Here is a 16,077-nt window from a genome sequence, read left to right on the forward strand (position 1 = left end):
AAACATTTCTTATTTGTTTTTCACTAAAATGCGTAATTATTCTTACACTATAAACATCTGCTAAGAAAAATTAAAAATTTTTATTTAAATGCATGATGTTGACTTTACCGACTTTTTTCTGAGTTGCGAATAAAAGGATACTAACCCTTGGACTAAGGATAAGACCAGCAGCAATATTAATCAAAGGAAAGAACACGATGGAGTGTCAAAGCAAAGTTTTATCTGTTCAGCATAGCTGGATTTTTATTTGACCTCCTCCCAAAGATGAAAATGGACTCACACAATGTCTCAAAGGTCAGTAACCTACCACGTATGAAATTTAGAGGTGACTCATTCATTTTTCAATAGGATATCACTTTGTTCAGAAACATGTCATCTTTGTACATTTTGCTTCAGTAGAAGAAAATACAGAAAAAGAAGGATATTTTTTGAAACTACCAGGATATCTTGACAGAAATAACTGGAGTGGTGACTAGAGATTAAACCTATTAATTATTGTTGAAAATAAGAAAAAATGAGCTGATATAGAAAACTCAAGATTAAGTAGGTTAACAAGGCACTTACAATGGTGTACAAACTGGACAATGACTTTGATATAGTAATAAAGTTTTATGGATCACATAAGGATTTATGGGATAAAAACTTCTAAGCCACTGAAACAATAACAATCTGGTGAATTATTTTGTCAAAGAAGAAAAATTGTACTGTATTTATGGCTAGGAATATTCAATTTGTCATCCCTAGAACAGATGCCAGGTTTCCTCCCGTTTACATATTTGTTGGAAATCTCCAAGAGTCACAGAATACTCCTATCGATGATGAGAAAAAAGCGAATGGAAACCATCTGGGTTCTTAGCCCTTCCAGACCACCATCAACACTATTTCACATCTCTGACTTTATAGGGAAAAAGAATTGTTAACAACTTTTAAACACATTCAGTCCTCATTTCAGACTTCCTTTCCATCCTTGTCTACATGTACTACAAATTATTTATACTTACTCCCTTAGAATGGTTGATTAGGGACAAACCAAAGCTCAAAGAAGGCACTTACTGTTTAATTCTTTTGTTACATAGTTGCTACAATTGAAAAAGCAAGGGGAGAGAAAATTATTTTAAAAAAAAAATAGAAAAAAGCTACTTACTCTGCAGTTCCTGACATTCTTTCAGATACATTATCTATTTGGACCATATTTGCAGATGCAGATAACCAACATTTTTCAAACAATAAACTGTCTCTCAATACTACGTCCTAGCCTAGCTGTTAAGGCAAGGTGGCCTCAGCTGTCTATGCCTCTTCCTGGCAAAGCAAAAATGCAGGAAGCTGCGGAAAGCCTGACAACTGTATCATGTGCTACTTCTGTAATCTCAACGTCCCACCAGTTTCAGGACAACTTTAACACAGGTAAAATAATCCACCCAGCAAAAGATTTGACATGAGAATCAGGAGCGATAGAAGAAATCTCCACGTTGTACCACTTGCCCACGGAAGTCTGGAGCAGACAACTGTGTTTTACAGTTATATGCTGTATTATTACATTAATGCAGAGCTGCAGGTCTGAGGGATATGGGAAGAAAAAGTCCTCAGTGCTACCAGTGGTTTTATTCCCAAGAGAATGACCTAACTATTTTCTGAAATCTAATGAGATGAACAATGCAAGGAGCACATAAGTGATTTCTTACTGCTTCATTCAGAGGCAGTAAGGGGGAAAAAATGAAAGCCTCTTTCCTTAGGAAATGCTTCCCAAGTCTATGACATTCTCAAGTACCTCACAGTAATACCGGAGTGACAGTATAGGCTATTTTGAGGTGACAAACAGTAATAGGAATTGCTCTGGGCAATTACTACTACTGCTAAGTCATTGTTAAATCAGATCTCTCTGGCATCAAACAGATCAGTCATGGAAGATTCTAACACATTAATATTTAAAACACCAGGATCTGTATAGGAAAGAACCAAGTGTTACAGGTTTTAGGAAGAGAAGAAGGGAAAGACAGACTTTGATAAGTCTGAGATCAGGTGCTCCCAAAGCACAAGCACCATCCACTGGGATCACACTGGGATATCTATGAACTACAACACATGAATTGGAGCAGATGCAATCTGGTGGGGTCTCAAAAAACAAAACTCTGCCTTTGTTTCCTTCCTTTAAGGAAGGTGAAGGTGAATTAAATGTTCAATATAGAAAATGTATCTTTTGCAAGAAAAAATGTGCCTTGGAATTCAGGAAGAGCAATAGTTTACCAGAGTACCTGCAACGACACAACTTTACAGTCTTTTTTTCCCCCCAGATTTACAGGAGCTGTCCCCCAGGGTCAGACCTTAAACCATCACAGCATAAACTCCACCATTCCAAAGGACATCTGTCAGTATCTGATTTTCAGCCTCTTTTCACTTTCTGCAGGGTAAGGCACTAAAAAAACCTACATTTTGCTGGCAACAACACTAATAAAAAGAGAGTGTTGTAAACTGTTGTGGCACCCAAAGAAGCAAATGTTGCAGGGTTTTCACTCTAATGACAGAAGTGATGAAAAAGAACTGAAGAGTCAGAGAATCTGCCAAGTTGGAAGGGACCCACAAGGATCATCAAGTCCAAATCCTGACCCTGCATAGGATCATCCCCAGGAGTCACACCATGTGCCTTCCTGAACTCTGTCAGGACTGGTGCTGTCCCCACTTCCCTGGGGAGTCTGTGCCAGAACCCAACTGCCTTCTGGGTGAAGAACCTTTTTCTAATATCCAACCTAAGCCTCCCCTGACACAACTTCAGGCCATTCCCCCACTGGTCACCACAGAGAACAGACAGATGTCTGTCCCTCCTCTTCCCCTTACAAGGGTGTTGAAGACCAAAATGAGGTCTCCCCTCAGTCTCCTCTAAGTTGAATAGACCAAGTGACCTCAGTCACTCCTCATATGGCTTCCCCTCAAGGCCCTTCAACATCTTCGTCACTCTCCTTTGGACACTCACTAGTAGCTGAATTTCTTTCTTATATTGTGGTGTCCAAAATTGCACACAATATTCAGTTCATCCCTTCATTATTTGGGAATAGGGGAAGAGGGATAGGGTGCGCCATAGCAGAGTAAATATTCTCAAAAGGACTGCAGCCCATTGAGGATCCACACCAAAGCAGAGGATGTGTGAGAAGAAAGGAGCAGCAGAGAAGAACCAGAAGAACCCCAGTCCTTCCCTGCACTGCTGGTGTCCTCACTGAAGGGACTGAGTGCCACCTGTGGTGTAAACAAGGGGGGAGGAGTCTGGAGTGAAGCTGAGCCTGGGAAGGTGGGAGGAGAGATAAAGTGTTTTACTGCTTGCTGCTTCTTTTGTTGTTGTTTCACAATACCTGAATCAGTAATTAAATATTAATCTGTAATAAACTAATTAACTCAATTAGAGTCGTTTTTGTCCATGATGGTAATTAGGAAGCAATCCCCTGCCTTTATCTTGACCTGTGATCTTCTCACTCTCATTCTTCTTATTTTCTCCCCCATCCCCAGGATGGGTGAGGGGTGAAAGAGTAGATGTGCAGTGCTGAGGCCATCCCACCACCACCCACAGAGTAAGTTGTGCTCCAGCAGGCACCAAGGGCCAAGAACTGTGACATGAATGCACCTGAAGGAGAAGGCATAGCAGCAGTCAGACAGCGCTTTCTGTCTTTAACCTCCAGATATTCAGATTTCACAGGTAAAACAACCAGAAATAACAGCATAATGCACAAATTAATTGCAGACAGCCAAGGAGACTATCCCTCCAGGGGAATAGTTGTCTGCACAAGGTAGGCAAGAATGGAACCTAATTCAGACTTCAGAGATAGTGGCATTCTCATCTCTTTTTGAAATTACAAGCTCTTGCTTGACAGTCGTCTCATTATTATTTTTACATTTAGGATATTAAACCATTATCCCCATTTCTTTCATGTTTGCTGATTAGAAAGACAAGCCGAAATTAAAAACGCTACCTGGAAGGGAACTATCTGTTCCACAGCAGAAACGAAACTTCCATCCGACAGCGAGAAAAGCGCTCCCACCACTGGGGCACAGAAGCGCACATGGATCCGGGAGCAGGGGGGAGCTCGCAGCGCTGGCGGGAGCCGGGAGAGCCAGGGGGGTGGTGAGGACCAGGGAGGCACCGGGAGCCGCTGGGACCTGCCGGCGGGGCTCCCCGGCCGCTCTATTTTTACTACGGCATGTTTTGCATTCAGACTTTCCAGTGCAGGCGGCCAGGGTCAGGGGATCCGCTCTGCCGGGGGAATCTGACAGGTCAGCCCCGCCGGAGTTATTTATAGAGGGCGGGGGACTGAGGGAAGGGATGCGATCGGCATCGTATTCTTCTGCCGCGGGGCTGCGGGCTGGGAGAGGCCCCCCCTAAGCAGCCCCCCCAGCCCTTCAGCAGAGCCGGGCAAGGCGGGTGTGCAGGCAGGGGAAGCCCCAGCGCCGCCCGGCCTGACCCGCACCCCGCCCGCCCCGCACGGCCGGGGAGAGCGGCCGTGCCTGGACACGGGGGCTGCCAGCAGAGCCAGGGAGGCGAGAGGCCCAGGCGAGGTCCAGGCGCTCCTCCTTTCCTTTCTTCCCCACGTTTTTCCTCATGCAGCCTCTCAGGAAGAGAGGACTCGCACATCTACTAACGCCCCCAGTTACAGATCCCAGCAAGTGGAGGGTGGCTTTTATGTCCTGCCACTCAGACTGAGACTCAGTACAGTTCTAGATGAGTCTGCACCCTCTCACATGACAATTGACTGTGGAGGGCCGCTAGTACTAAAAATCCATAGCCAATGAGAGTAGTCAAGCTGGAGCAGATTGGATACTGTCTTCAGAGGTAGTTCTGTGCATGATCATTACAAGGAGGATTTAAGCTTTCCTTGTCCTTTTGTGACAATCCATCACTTCTCAAGGGGTTCTCATCCACCCTTCTCTCCTGCAGCTGGAGAAACATATGTACCCAGCCTGCCATTTATATGGTCCATTTCTTTTCTATAGGGAAAGAAACTGTAACTGTAATACAAACACAAGTATTTCAAACTGTAATCAGACTGTCTCTCTCAAGCCCTGCTGCTTACTTTGCTGCTTCATCCTGAAGTCATTTAAAAATCAGGAGGGGTCTGGCAGCCAACTCTGGATGGGCCTAGGCTGCATGTGCAAGTCTAAAACTGCCCTGCTGCAAGTGGCCCAACATCCGCCCCTGCCAAACCCTGGCTGGCATTCAGAAACAAGACATTCATCTGGCCTTGTAAGCACTTGCTGAGGACACCTGACACGCTGACAGGATTCAAACTCTTCCCACACAATGTAGCCATACCATCATCATTTAAAACCTGACCAGACCAGATCAGGAGTGCCACTGCATGTAAATGCAGGGCAGTATCCAGGGCCTCCTTGGCCAGCTGGGGACAAAGCCACAGTTCCCACCTCTTAAAGAAGTGTCTATATTGCTTATATTGTGCCTGATGGACTGGAATGACCTCAGTTTGCTGGGCTTCAGCATGGCAAAGACTCACAGAGCTCAAACAGCCACTGAGACACACCAATTGAAGTACTGTCTTCCTGCTTGTGCACAAAAAGTTTGTTCAGAGTTCAGTATTTGTTGGTTGGAGTAGTTGAGTAGTGGTAAGAGCAGGAGCCACTCAGTTTCTTTGCCCAGTATAACTATTCCAACATTCCCTTGCCTGTTCCACCTTCTCTAGGAAGGACTGTTCTCCTCCAAACAAATGAGATTTCTGTCTAGGTGCTTATCCACCTCAGCCTCTGCACTCACTCCTTGTTTGGCCATGCAAGTAATGACAAGAAATTATGTGTCTGGCAATACATGGACTTAGTATAATGACAGGACAGTAATAGTAATGTTCCTCAAGGGAGCTGAGTGCTAAGACATAAATATGTGTATCAGCTTAGCAGAAGAAAAAAAAAAAAAGGCAACACAAAAGTAACTCCTGCATTCAAGTAAGCCTGTGTTTTTAAATAATTATTGGCACTACTAACAGTCCTGGTTTTCATTTGCATCTGCAGACATCATCTAATACATAACTAATAGTCAACCAATAATACAGATATATTAAATTGCCCTGTGTGCATTACACATTTCATAGAACACCTCCAATCATGACACATTTCAAAAAATTCTTTGGAATTCACTGGACACTCAAATTACCTACAGACTGTCAAGTGCCAGCAAAGACTTCTGGAGAAGAAGTGAAAGTTTTCTTCAGTATTTTATAGTTCCAGTTCCAAAAGACTTAGTAAGAACAGCATATTGTCCTGATGGTCCCATGAGACACTAAGTGCACAAGCAGACTCCCCTAATCTGGGCAAGCGAGCTGGGCTGCCTGGCTTCTGGCAGCCTGAGAGGCTTCTCAGCAAAATGAGTGCTGGTGGCTTCCTTGAAAATGCATGCTAAATGAGGTGTATATGCAGGGTGAAAGGGCACAGCTTCCCCACAGGCAGAATCTGGGAGAACCCATCTCCCTGTTGGGGTACTCCATAAACAGAGGAGGGGGAAAAAGTCACGGGCATTCACTATCTAAAGAAGGTTTGAACACTATGTAGTATTTCTCTGTTTACCTGGAGGAGCCCTCAGCTTCCTAAAGAACCTTGATGTCCAAGATGCTCTGGAGATGCAACCAGCTTTTACAGAGGTAGAATGGTTCTCTAATTCCCTGTATTACTACAGTTGCTTGGATTATAACTGCTTGGATTATCTCAGTGACACACTAATTCATCACTGTCTGTTTCAAAATACCTGAGAAGCTTATAACAGAGATCTCCAACTAGGGCATCCGCTATAAAAACAAACTAAAAATTTAGTCCTGCTGAGTAGTCCATCTTTTAGGATCACGGGGAGGATGTAAGTGGTCATATGGAAAAATCCACTACCATATTCTTACTGCTGAAAGCTAAAACTTCCCAAGAGACCTCGTGAATGCATTAAAAGCTCTAGATATTTGATTTCACTTAAGAGTTTCACCATGTCAGCCGGACTTCTAATAATTTAAAATAAAGGTTAATTAATTAATCGCCTGCCATGAAATGCATCCAAAGATTCTGCATTTTAAATCAAGTGGAGCAACGATACTACCAAAGTATACTACCGTATTTACAAACTTGTGAAACCAGCTGCAGTGCCATTTCGGTCGCGCACGATCGCTCTGACAGCACGGGAAGCTCCAACGCCCTCTCCGCAAGCGCCACGCATCATGTTGAGCACTCCTGTGCTCCCCCTCACCGGTCCTAGCAGGCGGCAGAAAGGGATGCCAGCCCTGCCGGCGGACGCTCCCGCTCGCTCGCCGCGGGGCTTCACACCGGCACTGCCACGGGGAGCGCTGCCCCTGGCCCCGCTCTCCACCTGCTGTCCCCGCCGTGCCTGCTTCTCTGGCAGTGCCACCCGCACCGGGTACCCAGGGGAAAACCTGCCCCCCGGGTAGCGGAGGGACGGGCAGGCTGGGGGGACTGGCCCTGCAGGTTGGCACTAACACGTCAGCCGCATCTCTTATAAGGGCAGCCAAAGAAAGCTCTTTCACCCCCTTATCCCTCCTCCAGGGGTGTGCTGGGACACTGCCAACGCCCGCGCTATCCCCTTCGGACACTTCCAGCTACACAAGTGTGCTGGTAGAATCATAGAATCAGCCGGGCTGGAAAGGACCTCTGAAATCATCAAGTCCAACCCTTGATCCACTACCCCTGCAGTACTGGCACTAAGTACTACATCCAGTCTCTTCTTAAATACCTCCAGGGACTGAGAATCCACCACCTCCCTGGGCAGCCCATTCCAATGCCTGATTACCCTTTCTATAAAGAATTTCTTCCGAATATCCAACCCAAACCTTCCCTGGCAGAGCTTAAGACCATGCCTTCTTGTCTTACTGATAGTTGCCTGGGAGAAGAGACCAAGCCCCACGTGGCTATAACCTCCTTTCAGGTAGTTGTAGAGAGTGATGAGGTCTCCTCTGAGCCCTCTCTCCTCCAGGCTAAACAACCCATTCTCCCTGCAAGGATTAACTGCTTCATGGAATGACCTCCCCGCCGTGGGTGGTTACGGCCAGCGGTACCATCCTGACAGACAGCCGTGGGAGTGGGTGAGAGGAGGGGAAGGTATTCCTCCACCCGACCCCAGGCTGCGCCGACGCAAAGGTAAAGTCACCTCCCGCTGCTGCCGGGGGGCAACTATCGCTCCAGGGTCGCGGTCTATCGGCTCTCCGGGAGTGCGATTGCCGACGGAGCTGCCATGACCGTCCTGTCAGAGGCTAAATCCAAATTTTGCTCCTGCAAATCCCGGCCGGTCTGTTGCCCTCGGGTTCGACCACCTTCTCCGCGGTCCTTCCAGCGGCAGAGCAACTAACAGGCACATCAGCCCCCTTGGTCATCCCCGCTGACTTGGTGAGAGAACTGGGGAGAGGGTGCCTCTCAGCTCTCCATGAGACGCTAACAACGAGCGGCTCACCTGCATCCCGCGCCTCCGAACGCGGCCCTGCACGGCCGCGCAAGTTTCGGCACTGGAGCGCTCCGGGACGGCCCCACCGCGGCACGTTTGGGCGCGGGCGGTCGCTGTCACCGGCCGCCCCCCGGGGCACGGCATCGTCCCTGCCTGCGAGACACGAGTCCGCTCTCGCTACGACAGATTGCTGGGCTCGGGTCGCCCCTTCTCCTCTTGCCCGCGGAACCTGCCGCTCCCCCTCATCGTGGCAGCGCAGGGTGTGCGCCGCGCTCGGGGATTCCCCGCAGGACCACGGCGGCACGGGGTGTCAAATGAACGCGCTGTCCCCGCCCGCAGCCCGGCGGTCGCCGAGCGGCAGAGCCACCCTCACAATTCCCCAGCCCCGTAGTCCTCCGGCGGCCCCACGCACGAAGGGGAGCGCCCTCGGGCTCGCCTTACCCGGCTGGCGGAGAGGACCTGCCGGTAGCGCTCCTCCTCCGCAGGCAGGGCAGGGAACTGTTGCGTGGAGAGCATGCTCTGGCTGGTGCTGATCCCTCTCCACTTTGGTTGCCCCCCTCACCCTTCTCTACCTCGGTCTCCGACAAGCCGCCTCCTCCCGCCTCCCGCACAGACACACTTGCGGGGCGGGGGGGGTCCCCCCATTTTGTCTTCTCGGTAGACTCTCCCTCCCCCCTCCTTCACCCAATAATAATAAACCTCCGCGAGAAAGAGCCACATCCCCACCCCTTTTGCACACAAGGCTCTACCCCTTCGGGACGCGCTGAGAGACAGCCCACTTGCTAATTTCGCCCTAAAGCCGTCCCCCAGAGAGGGCGGATGAGGTGGGCACAGTTTTTGTTCCCCCCTTCTCCGCCACCGATCAGGGACGTCTCGTCACGCCACGTAGGGCTTCAGGTGACAAGAGAAGCCTGGGCTAGGCACGACGTGCGGGGCAAGAACCCCCGGATCCCGTCCCTCGCAGCCCTTACCTTGGCTCGCCGAGGCTCCGCCGGGCCGCCTGGATGAGCACTTGCGACCGGAGCGATCCGAAGCCAGCACAGCCCATGGACCCACCGGTGCTCCCGGCCCGCCGTGTCGAAGAGCAGAGTTCAGAGCGGGGAATGGCAAGCGTGGGTCCGTTCATTCATCAGCGGTTCCCGGGTGGATCTCCCTGGGCGCTACAGAACCTGCTTGCCTTCTGGCTGCGCTTCATTTTACGTTACGGTCATGTTTTCATTTTACCCCAGGGACGGAGAGTTTCGCTCGCACAGGGACTGCAACGCTTTCCTCCCTAGCACAGAGGCTCGCTTTTCCCAGCTCATCCTCAGCTCCAAAGAAATCTGAACGAGGTGCCGGCACAGCAGAAGCGGAGGGGAAAGGGCTCCGGTGGGCGAAGGATCTGCCGGAGCCGACGACGTTTTTTTCCAGCTCCTTCCCCGCAGGGAGGCTCCGGTCCCAGGGCCCTGGTGACAAGCCCTCTGTGCCCCGTCCCTCCTGTGCGAAGAAGCGCTGCGCGGGGGGACAGTGGCGACAGGGGACACTACACCTGTCCCCGCGCCGGGCCAGGCTGCGACCGCCCCAGCGATCGGGGGCTGGAGGGGGTGTTGGTTGGTGCAAATCTGTCGAAGCAAAGCTCTCAGGCCAAGAGATAAGTACCACCTGAAGCTGCAAATTACAGAGCAAATGCCCCACCCCCATGAGACATCGGCTTTTAAGACTTGCATTTGATATATTTATCCTCTCTTCCCTGTATTTGCATCCAAAGGTCCCAAGTCTGACTGAAGCCTCGGTCTGTGCACATAACAGAGCTCACACGCTCTATCCAAGAATGATAGTAACAGGACAAAAGGCAAAACAAAAAACAGGACAAAATTAGAGGAAGTGGGTGCTACCAGAACAGAAACAGTTCAGTACCCTTGCAAGGGTCACAAAAATGTCACTGGCACCGCAGCTGGATTCTGACATTTGTAAAGCAGAAAGGCTTCCGGTATTTTATTGTGCATGATTGAGTGCTTCTGAAATGGTGCTTCAAAATGTGAGCTAGAAAACATAAAAAGTGAACAACCACTTCTCCATGAATACGGCTGCTATCTGTGTCACCACTCTAGGCTATCAGTGAGAGTGATACCCCTCATACACTTTATGTTTCTAAATTTATACATATAATATTCTAAATGTTTATATAGAACATATAAATAAGGTGAACACTTCTTAGCCTTTTTTTCCCCAGCTTCTTTTCCAGATGTCTGTATTTCCAAACCTTATGATTTAGGTCCTGTTACTTTGAGCGCAAACTTTATGGTACAGAGACAGGGTGCTCTGTGCTTCTGGAGTGCCAGTGTACTTATGAGACTTCTGCTCATGGTAATTCAGTCCTGCATTTTTTTACCCAACCAACCAAAGTTCCCTCTGGAGGAAAACAGTGGGTTTAGTTTTAGTTTTAAAACAATTGCACTAAAAATAGGAAAAGCATGTGAAGAGAGAGAATAAGAGCACTTATGCAAAATCTTCAAATTGCTTAATGTAAACCAACAAATATTTTGTGCTATAATGCTGATAAAAAGAGGACTTAAACCGTTATTTGTTATTCATTATAGTATTTTACAGAGATTAGGTAGCCCTAATAGTATGTAGTCAAAAATTCTAATAAAAAATGAAAACTTAAATCTAAGAGGTGCAGCACAATAGCACGACTTGGCAAAGCCAGCTTGGCCTTGGCTGAAGGATGGCTTCTCTTCAGCTGGAGAACTGTGAATTCCAAACCCCACGCCAATCTTGACTCCTAATCTCATACTAATTTCCTCTAGCAGGACAGCCACCCAAACTGCAGTTTCACAACAAGTTCAGCCGCAGTGTACAGGACGCAGAGAAAGCCTAAGCTGAGTTCTGGTTTTGTTGGCAATTTTATCACTTAAATCACTGCATGAGCAACAATTATTTAGCCTAAGTAATACTTGGTTGAATTGAGCCACAGTTCCCTCAGAGTATGACTTACTGCTACAAACTTACAGCTGTCGTTTCACCCACCTTATGACTTCTGATGCATCACAGAGCTCATATTCATACACTATCAATACCAGAAACTTGTTTTCCAGTACCATGGCATATAAACATTTTCATGCAGTGTTCAAGGAGTTCATTAACATCTAATCATTAGTGGAAAGAAGCATATCTCATTATCTTATTATTGGTTTGACTTCATTTGATTTTCTCTGATTTTTACCTTCCTTTCCTAGTAAATACAAATCACTACCGGTTCTTCTTCATTTCCTAATTCTTTAGAGCAACTGACTGATTTACTTAAATAAGGGCAGACACGAATACAAATTTACATTCATGAAGCAAGAAAAGGGAGCAACTTTAATGCCCGTAGATAACAATTGGTAATAGGATGAAACCAAAGCAGAAGAGGGATATCCAAATAAATGACACCAAGGACAGGGTCACACATGAACTGCCCACACAAGAATGCTCCACCCTAAAGCATACACCAGAGGGCAACTGCCACAGACATCAAGCTTCCACTGCCTGGCACAGGAACATCTTTCAGACCCAGCATCTCTGTGCTCTAACCCCACAACACACAAGCTCATCACCCAGAAAAGCTGGCACAGAGCACATATGTTTTGGAGCCTGAACTACTGAAATGATAAACTCAGAGTTCAGTGTTTTAAAGCCACAATCAAGCACAGACACTTTTATGAACAAATTTTGGGGCTATCTGCATAGTAATATTTCCTTCTCTAGTAGTGATGATCAGCACAAGTGTCTAATAACCAGCTATATTTCTCCATATGAGGCAAAAAAAATCACCTCATCACGAAAAAACTCAGTCCATTCCCATTTGTTTCATCTTAATCAACTTCCCCAACCCATTTTGTCAGACCAGTAACATGAAGGAACATGATTACATAATTCCTGTATTAATTCAAGCAGTAAGAACTATCCCAGCCAGAGAAGGGAACAAAAAGCATGTCTAAAACTTCCACTGTAGTGTGTCAGTCGTCATTACCCTGGAGGTTTGCTGCTTCACTACATCAGTCCTTGAGAACAAACAATTTTTCAAGTTGTTTTTGATACGTTTATTGTCTGACTTGGTTTTTACATTAAATTAACACACACAATGGATTTGATATTGTTACAGGGAACAAATTGCCCAAGGAGTTTCCAATCCCATATATACCAACAAATTGTAAGCACCTTGGTTCAGCAGGATAAATGCTCACCGGAATGCATCTGGAATCAGGAAAAGCCCCAAGTCTTTTCATTTTGCACATGGTTAAATAGTCTCCATGTTAAATAATCACCATCAGGCTTCCATCAATGTAATTTCCCTTCAACAGCAGGTCAGATTATATAATTTGTTTTAAAATATACTTATCAATAGGTGGGTTTTTTTGGTAAATTGTTAACATCCAAAATATTTCCTCATTACATTATGTAACAGTACACTACATATACATTGCTTTAAAACCCCCTAACTTCAGTTCATTTCTTTTTTAGAATTACCATCTTTCATTAATACTGAATAACAGGTGATTTTATCTGCACTTTTTACTTCAAAGGTTGTTGACAACATGCACCTCCAACCAAAGAAAGGCAAAAAATTAACTGTAAAAATAATTTCAAGAACCAAGTAGAAAACTAGTGATTTATTAAACTGCAGATTGCTTGAACCCCCACACTTTTTTTATGCCAAGAAATAAATATCTGGTTCAGCAGGCAGACTAACAGAATGCAAATGACTCAGATGGTTGGACAAGATATACAGAATTATTTTGAATAAAATTTAAAAAATAGGCATGTCTTGCATATGCAAGGTTCAGGAGAGTTACTAATCCTTTAAGAAAGGGAATATGCCCACTCACACACATCTGTATGAATAGAATGAATTTTTAAAGATTGCTGTCCTTTCTTATTATAATAAAGACGATGAATGAGAAGCCTTTTCCTCTTCAGCATTTCACACAAATACTACAAAATATGCAGAAAAGAATACTAAGAACTATTTCAAACATATAACAAGTGTAGTTCATTTTTATAGCTCTCTAGATAGAGATTTCTTCTCTTTGTTGTAGAGGCAAGGATAAACTTTCCATTGTACTCATTTTAAAGCAAAAGGTAGCAGTAAAGAGAAAAATTAGTTATAGTCATAACTATAGTAAGATAAAAACCTATTTCCACAATGGTCTCATTCACGATGATCTGCATATTTCAGCCAGAAAGGTATCTTTCTGTACTTTTGGACAACTCATCACATTTTACTTCAGCTGAACAAAAATCTCTCTTCTTTCCCTCTCAGTGAGAAAAGAGTTACTGGCATAAGCAGTCACACAATAGCATTTAAGGAAAACACACTTATATCTGGAATTATTTTCCAGGCATTAATATTATAGAAAAATATTAAATTAATAATAAGAAAAATGGCTTATTTCTTATACTAGAAAACAAGAAAATTCAATGGAGATGCAACTTTGCCTGGCATAATGTCAACTAATTCTACAACTTTAAATACTAACAGTCTGACACATAACTAATATGCATCTCTAAAAAGTCAATTAAAACCCCCATAACGCACTATAAATTAGCATCAATGCATGCTAAATATTGTCAAGTTTTCCTCACCTCTCTCCTCATTCCCCAAACTCCAGTGAAAAATTGAGAAGAAAATGATTTTCTCCCTGTTTTGTTGATCTATGCAATCAAAAGCTACTGACTTTTTGCAGCTTCTCTATTTTATTTTCCTGCTGTTGAATCAGAATTACAATCGGGTTATCTGCTCAAATTAATACTGGGTCCCTTTACAAGTGGGTCAAAATCAACCAAAAGAGCTTTCAAGCAAACTGCAATCTTCTCTAGTAATTCACACAAATGGTCCCACTGCTTTTGCAGGATTTGTGATGAAATTATATGCCTGAATTACAAGGCAACTAATGCCCTTTGGCTTTGTACCTCATTTTTTTCAGGAGCTTGTAATCACTTTGAAGTTGTACCTGTAATGCTCAAATATCAGCATAAAATTTCGAGTAGAGGTTTAAAAATTCAGTTTTCTGATTTCCACCTGCTCCTGAATTTAACTTGCAGTCCCTCAGCTGAGACCACGTAGCTTCTCTGATAATCCTGAAGCTACATAGAAACCTTTCAGTTCTACCAACCAACACTTATAATCTTAAGCAAGGTATTCCAAACTGTCAGTAAGAAAATATTTAAACATTTAAAAGTGTAGTTAGATAGTTTATATGTAACTAGCAAGCACCATCCAGATGGTTTCAGAATGACATCTAATTGTATTATGATACTACTGAATTACATTTTTGCACACCTGTGCAAATTGCCAACCGTGACATTTATCTGTACAAATAGTCAAGTGATACTCTTAAGTTCAGTTTTTATTGTTTTTCTGCTGCTGGCATTTGGGGGTAGTGATAAGAAGGCACCCCTGTACCCTGAAACGACTCTACATTCATGTTCAGCTAATGTATCTGTCCACTAAACGAACTTTTCAGTTAGTTTGATCTTGAGGAAAGAAAAGTGGGGGTGGGGAAACAATGACAAAGCAAACCTCACAGACTGCAGTCTGTTAAGGGGGCCACTGTACTGTTTTCTCTGAACAAGGCCCTAGAATATTCAAGACTAAGTGATCCAAAGTTCCCTGTTAGTTGTCATAATTAAAACTGACAAGAACCACAGAAATTATTTTGTGATACAACATAAAGGCTAGCATAAGAACACTAATCTTCAAGAAACCACTAAACTGATTTTACAGGAGACATATATTCAATAAAACATTTTATACTGAACTATTCTTAATATTATGAAATGGAGACAAGGAAAAGTAACACTACTAATAGAAGAGATGTTAACAGATCTCAGTCAGACAAACTATCAGCACTTCAGTGTAGACTAAAATCTACTATTACTTTCAGTGTCTGAGTTCAGTTTTGTGCTGTGTATGTAGTAACACAAAAGGTGATATTTCTTCCCTCCTCTGCACTCTTCTTGGCAAATAGCATACACACATAACCTATGCATATTAAGTTCTGTTATGCACAGTCTAACTTTCTAGGAATAATAGCTACCTAAAGTCCAACTGAGGTATATTCAATATTGAGTTGTTTTCAGTCATTGTAGACCATGAGCCATGCAACCATCACAACAGCAACTCCAAACACTGGCAACATAATGATGTTCTTGTATTTTTGCCACAATGATTGTTCAACTTCTACTTCATCTTTTCTTCTCTTATTCTTTCTTCGCCCTTTTAATCTGTTTTCGAAAGCTTCCAGTTCAGCCTAAATGAAGAGAACCACAAGTAGTTGACATTTGTGTCAGAATTAAAAACAAGGAAATGTGCAGATTTTAAATAACATTCCAAAAAACCATTTAATAAAAGTAACTGTCAGCCAATGAAATTTACACATCTCTTACAGATGAGACAGTAGGACTACATCCCAGTTACAAAGCACTTCCCTTTCAAGCATTAAACCACTGTTTAGTTTCCTATAAAACACATTGCCAAAATGCAGCCAAATGAAGTCTTATATTCCATTTTCAACTCAGGCTGAATATATTAGGCTAAAAATGAGATTGTTATTTCCATGAAATATGCTAAAAATACATTATTTTTTCCTATTAAAAAACACACTTGTATTTAAGCTATTACAATAACACACATA

The 16,077-nt window shown here is 44.4% G+C and overlaps 2 protein-coding genes across 2 annotated transcripts in view; both read right to left on the reverse strand.

The window, feature by feature from the left end:
• Nucleotides 1–8,968, reverse strand: part of CORIN (corin, serine peptidase) — a 117,060-nt gene extending 108,092 nt beyond the window's left edge. The window contains exon 1 of the mRNA XM_050338600.1: nucleotides 8,861–8,968. Coding sequence (XP_050194557.1) covers nucleotides 8,861–8,935 — 75 coding nt within the window. The 5' untranslated portion in view covers nucleotides 8,936–8,968. The remainder of the gene's footprint in view (nucleotides 1–8,860) is intronic.
• A 3,491-nt stretch (nucleotides 8,969–12,459) lies between these two features.
• NFXL1 (nuclear transcription factor, X-box binding like 1) overlaps nucleotides 12,460–16,077 on the reverse strand; it is a 47,891-nt gene continuing 44,273 nt past the window's right edge. Inside the window, 1 exon segment of the mRNA XM_050338146.1 lies at nucleotides 12,460–15,693. Coding sequence (XP_050194103.1) covers nucleotides 15,520–15,693 — 174 coding nt within the window. The 3' untranslated portion in view covers nucleotides 12,460–15,519.

Source organism: Myiozetetes cayanensis, unplaced genomic scaffold (genome assembly GCF_022539395.1).
Source record: "Myiozetetes cayanensis isolate MyiCay16 unplaced genomic scaffold, myiCay2020 scf7, whole genome shotgun sequence".
Taxonomy (NCBI): Eukaryota; Metazoa; Chordata; class Aves; order Passeriformes; family Tyrannidae; genus Myiozetetes; species Myiozetetes cayanensis.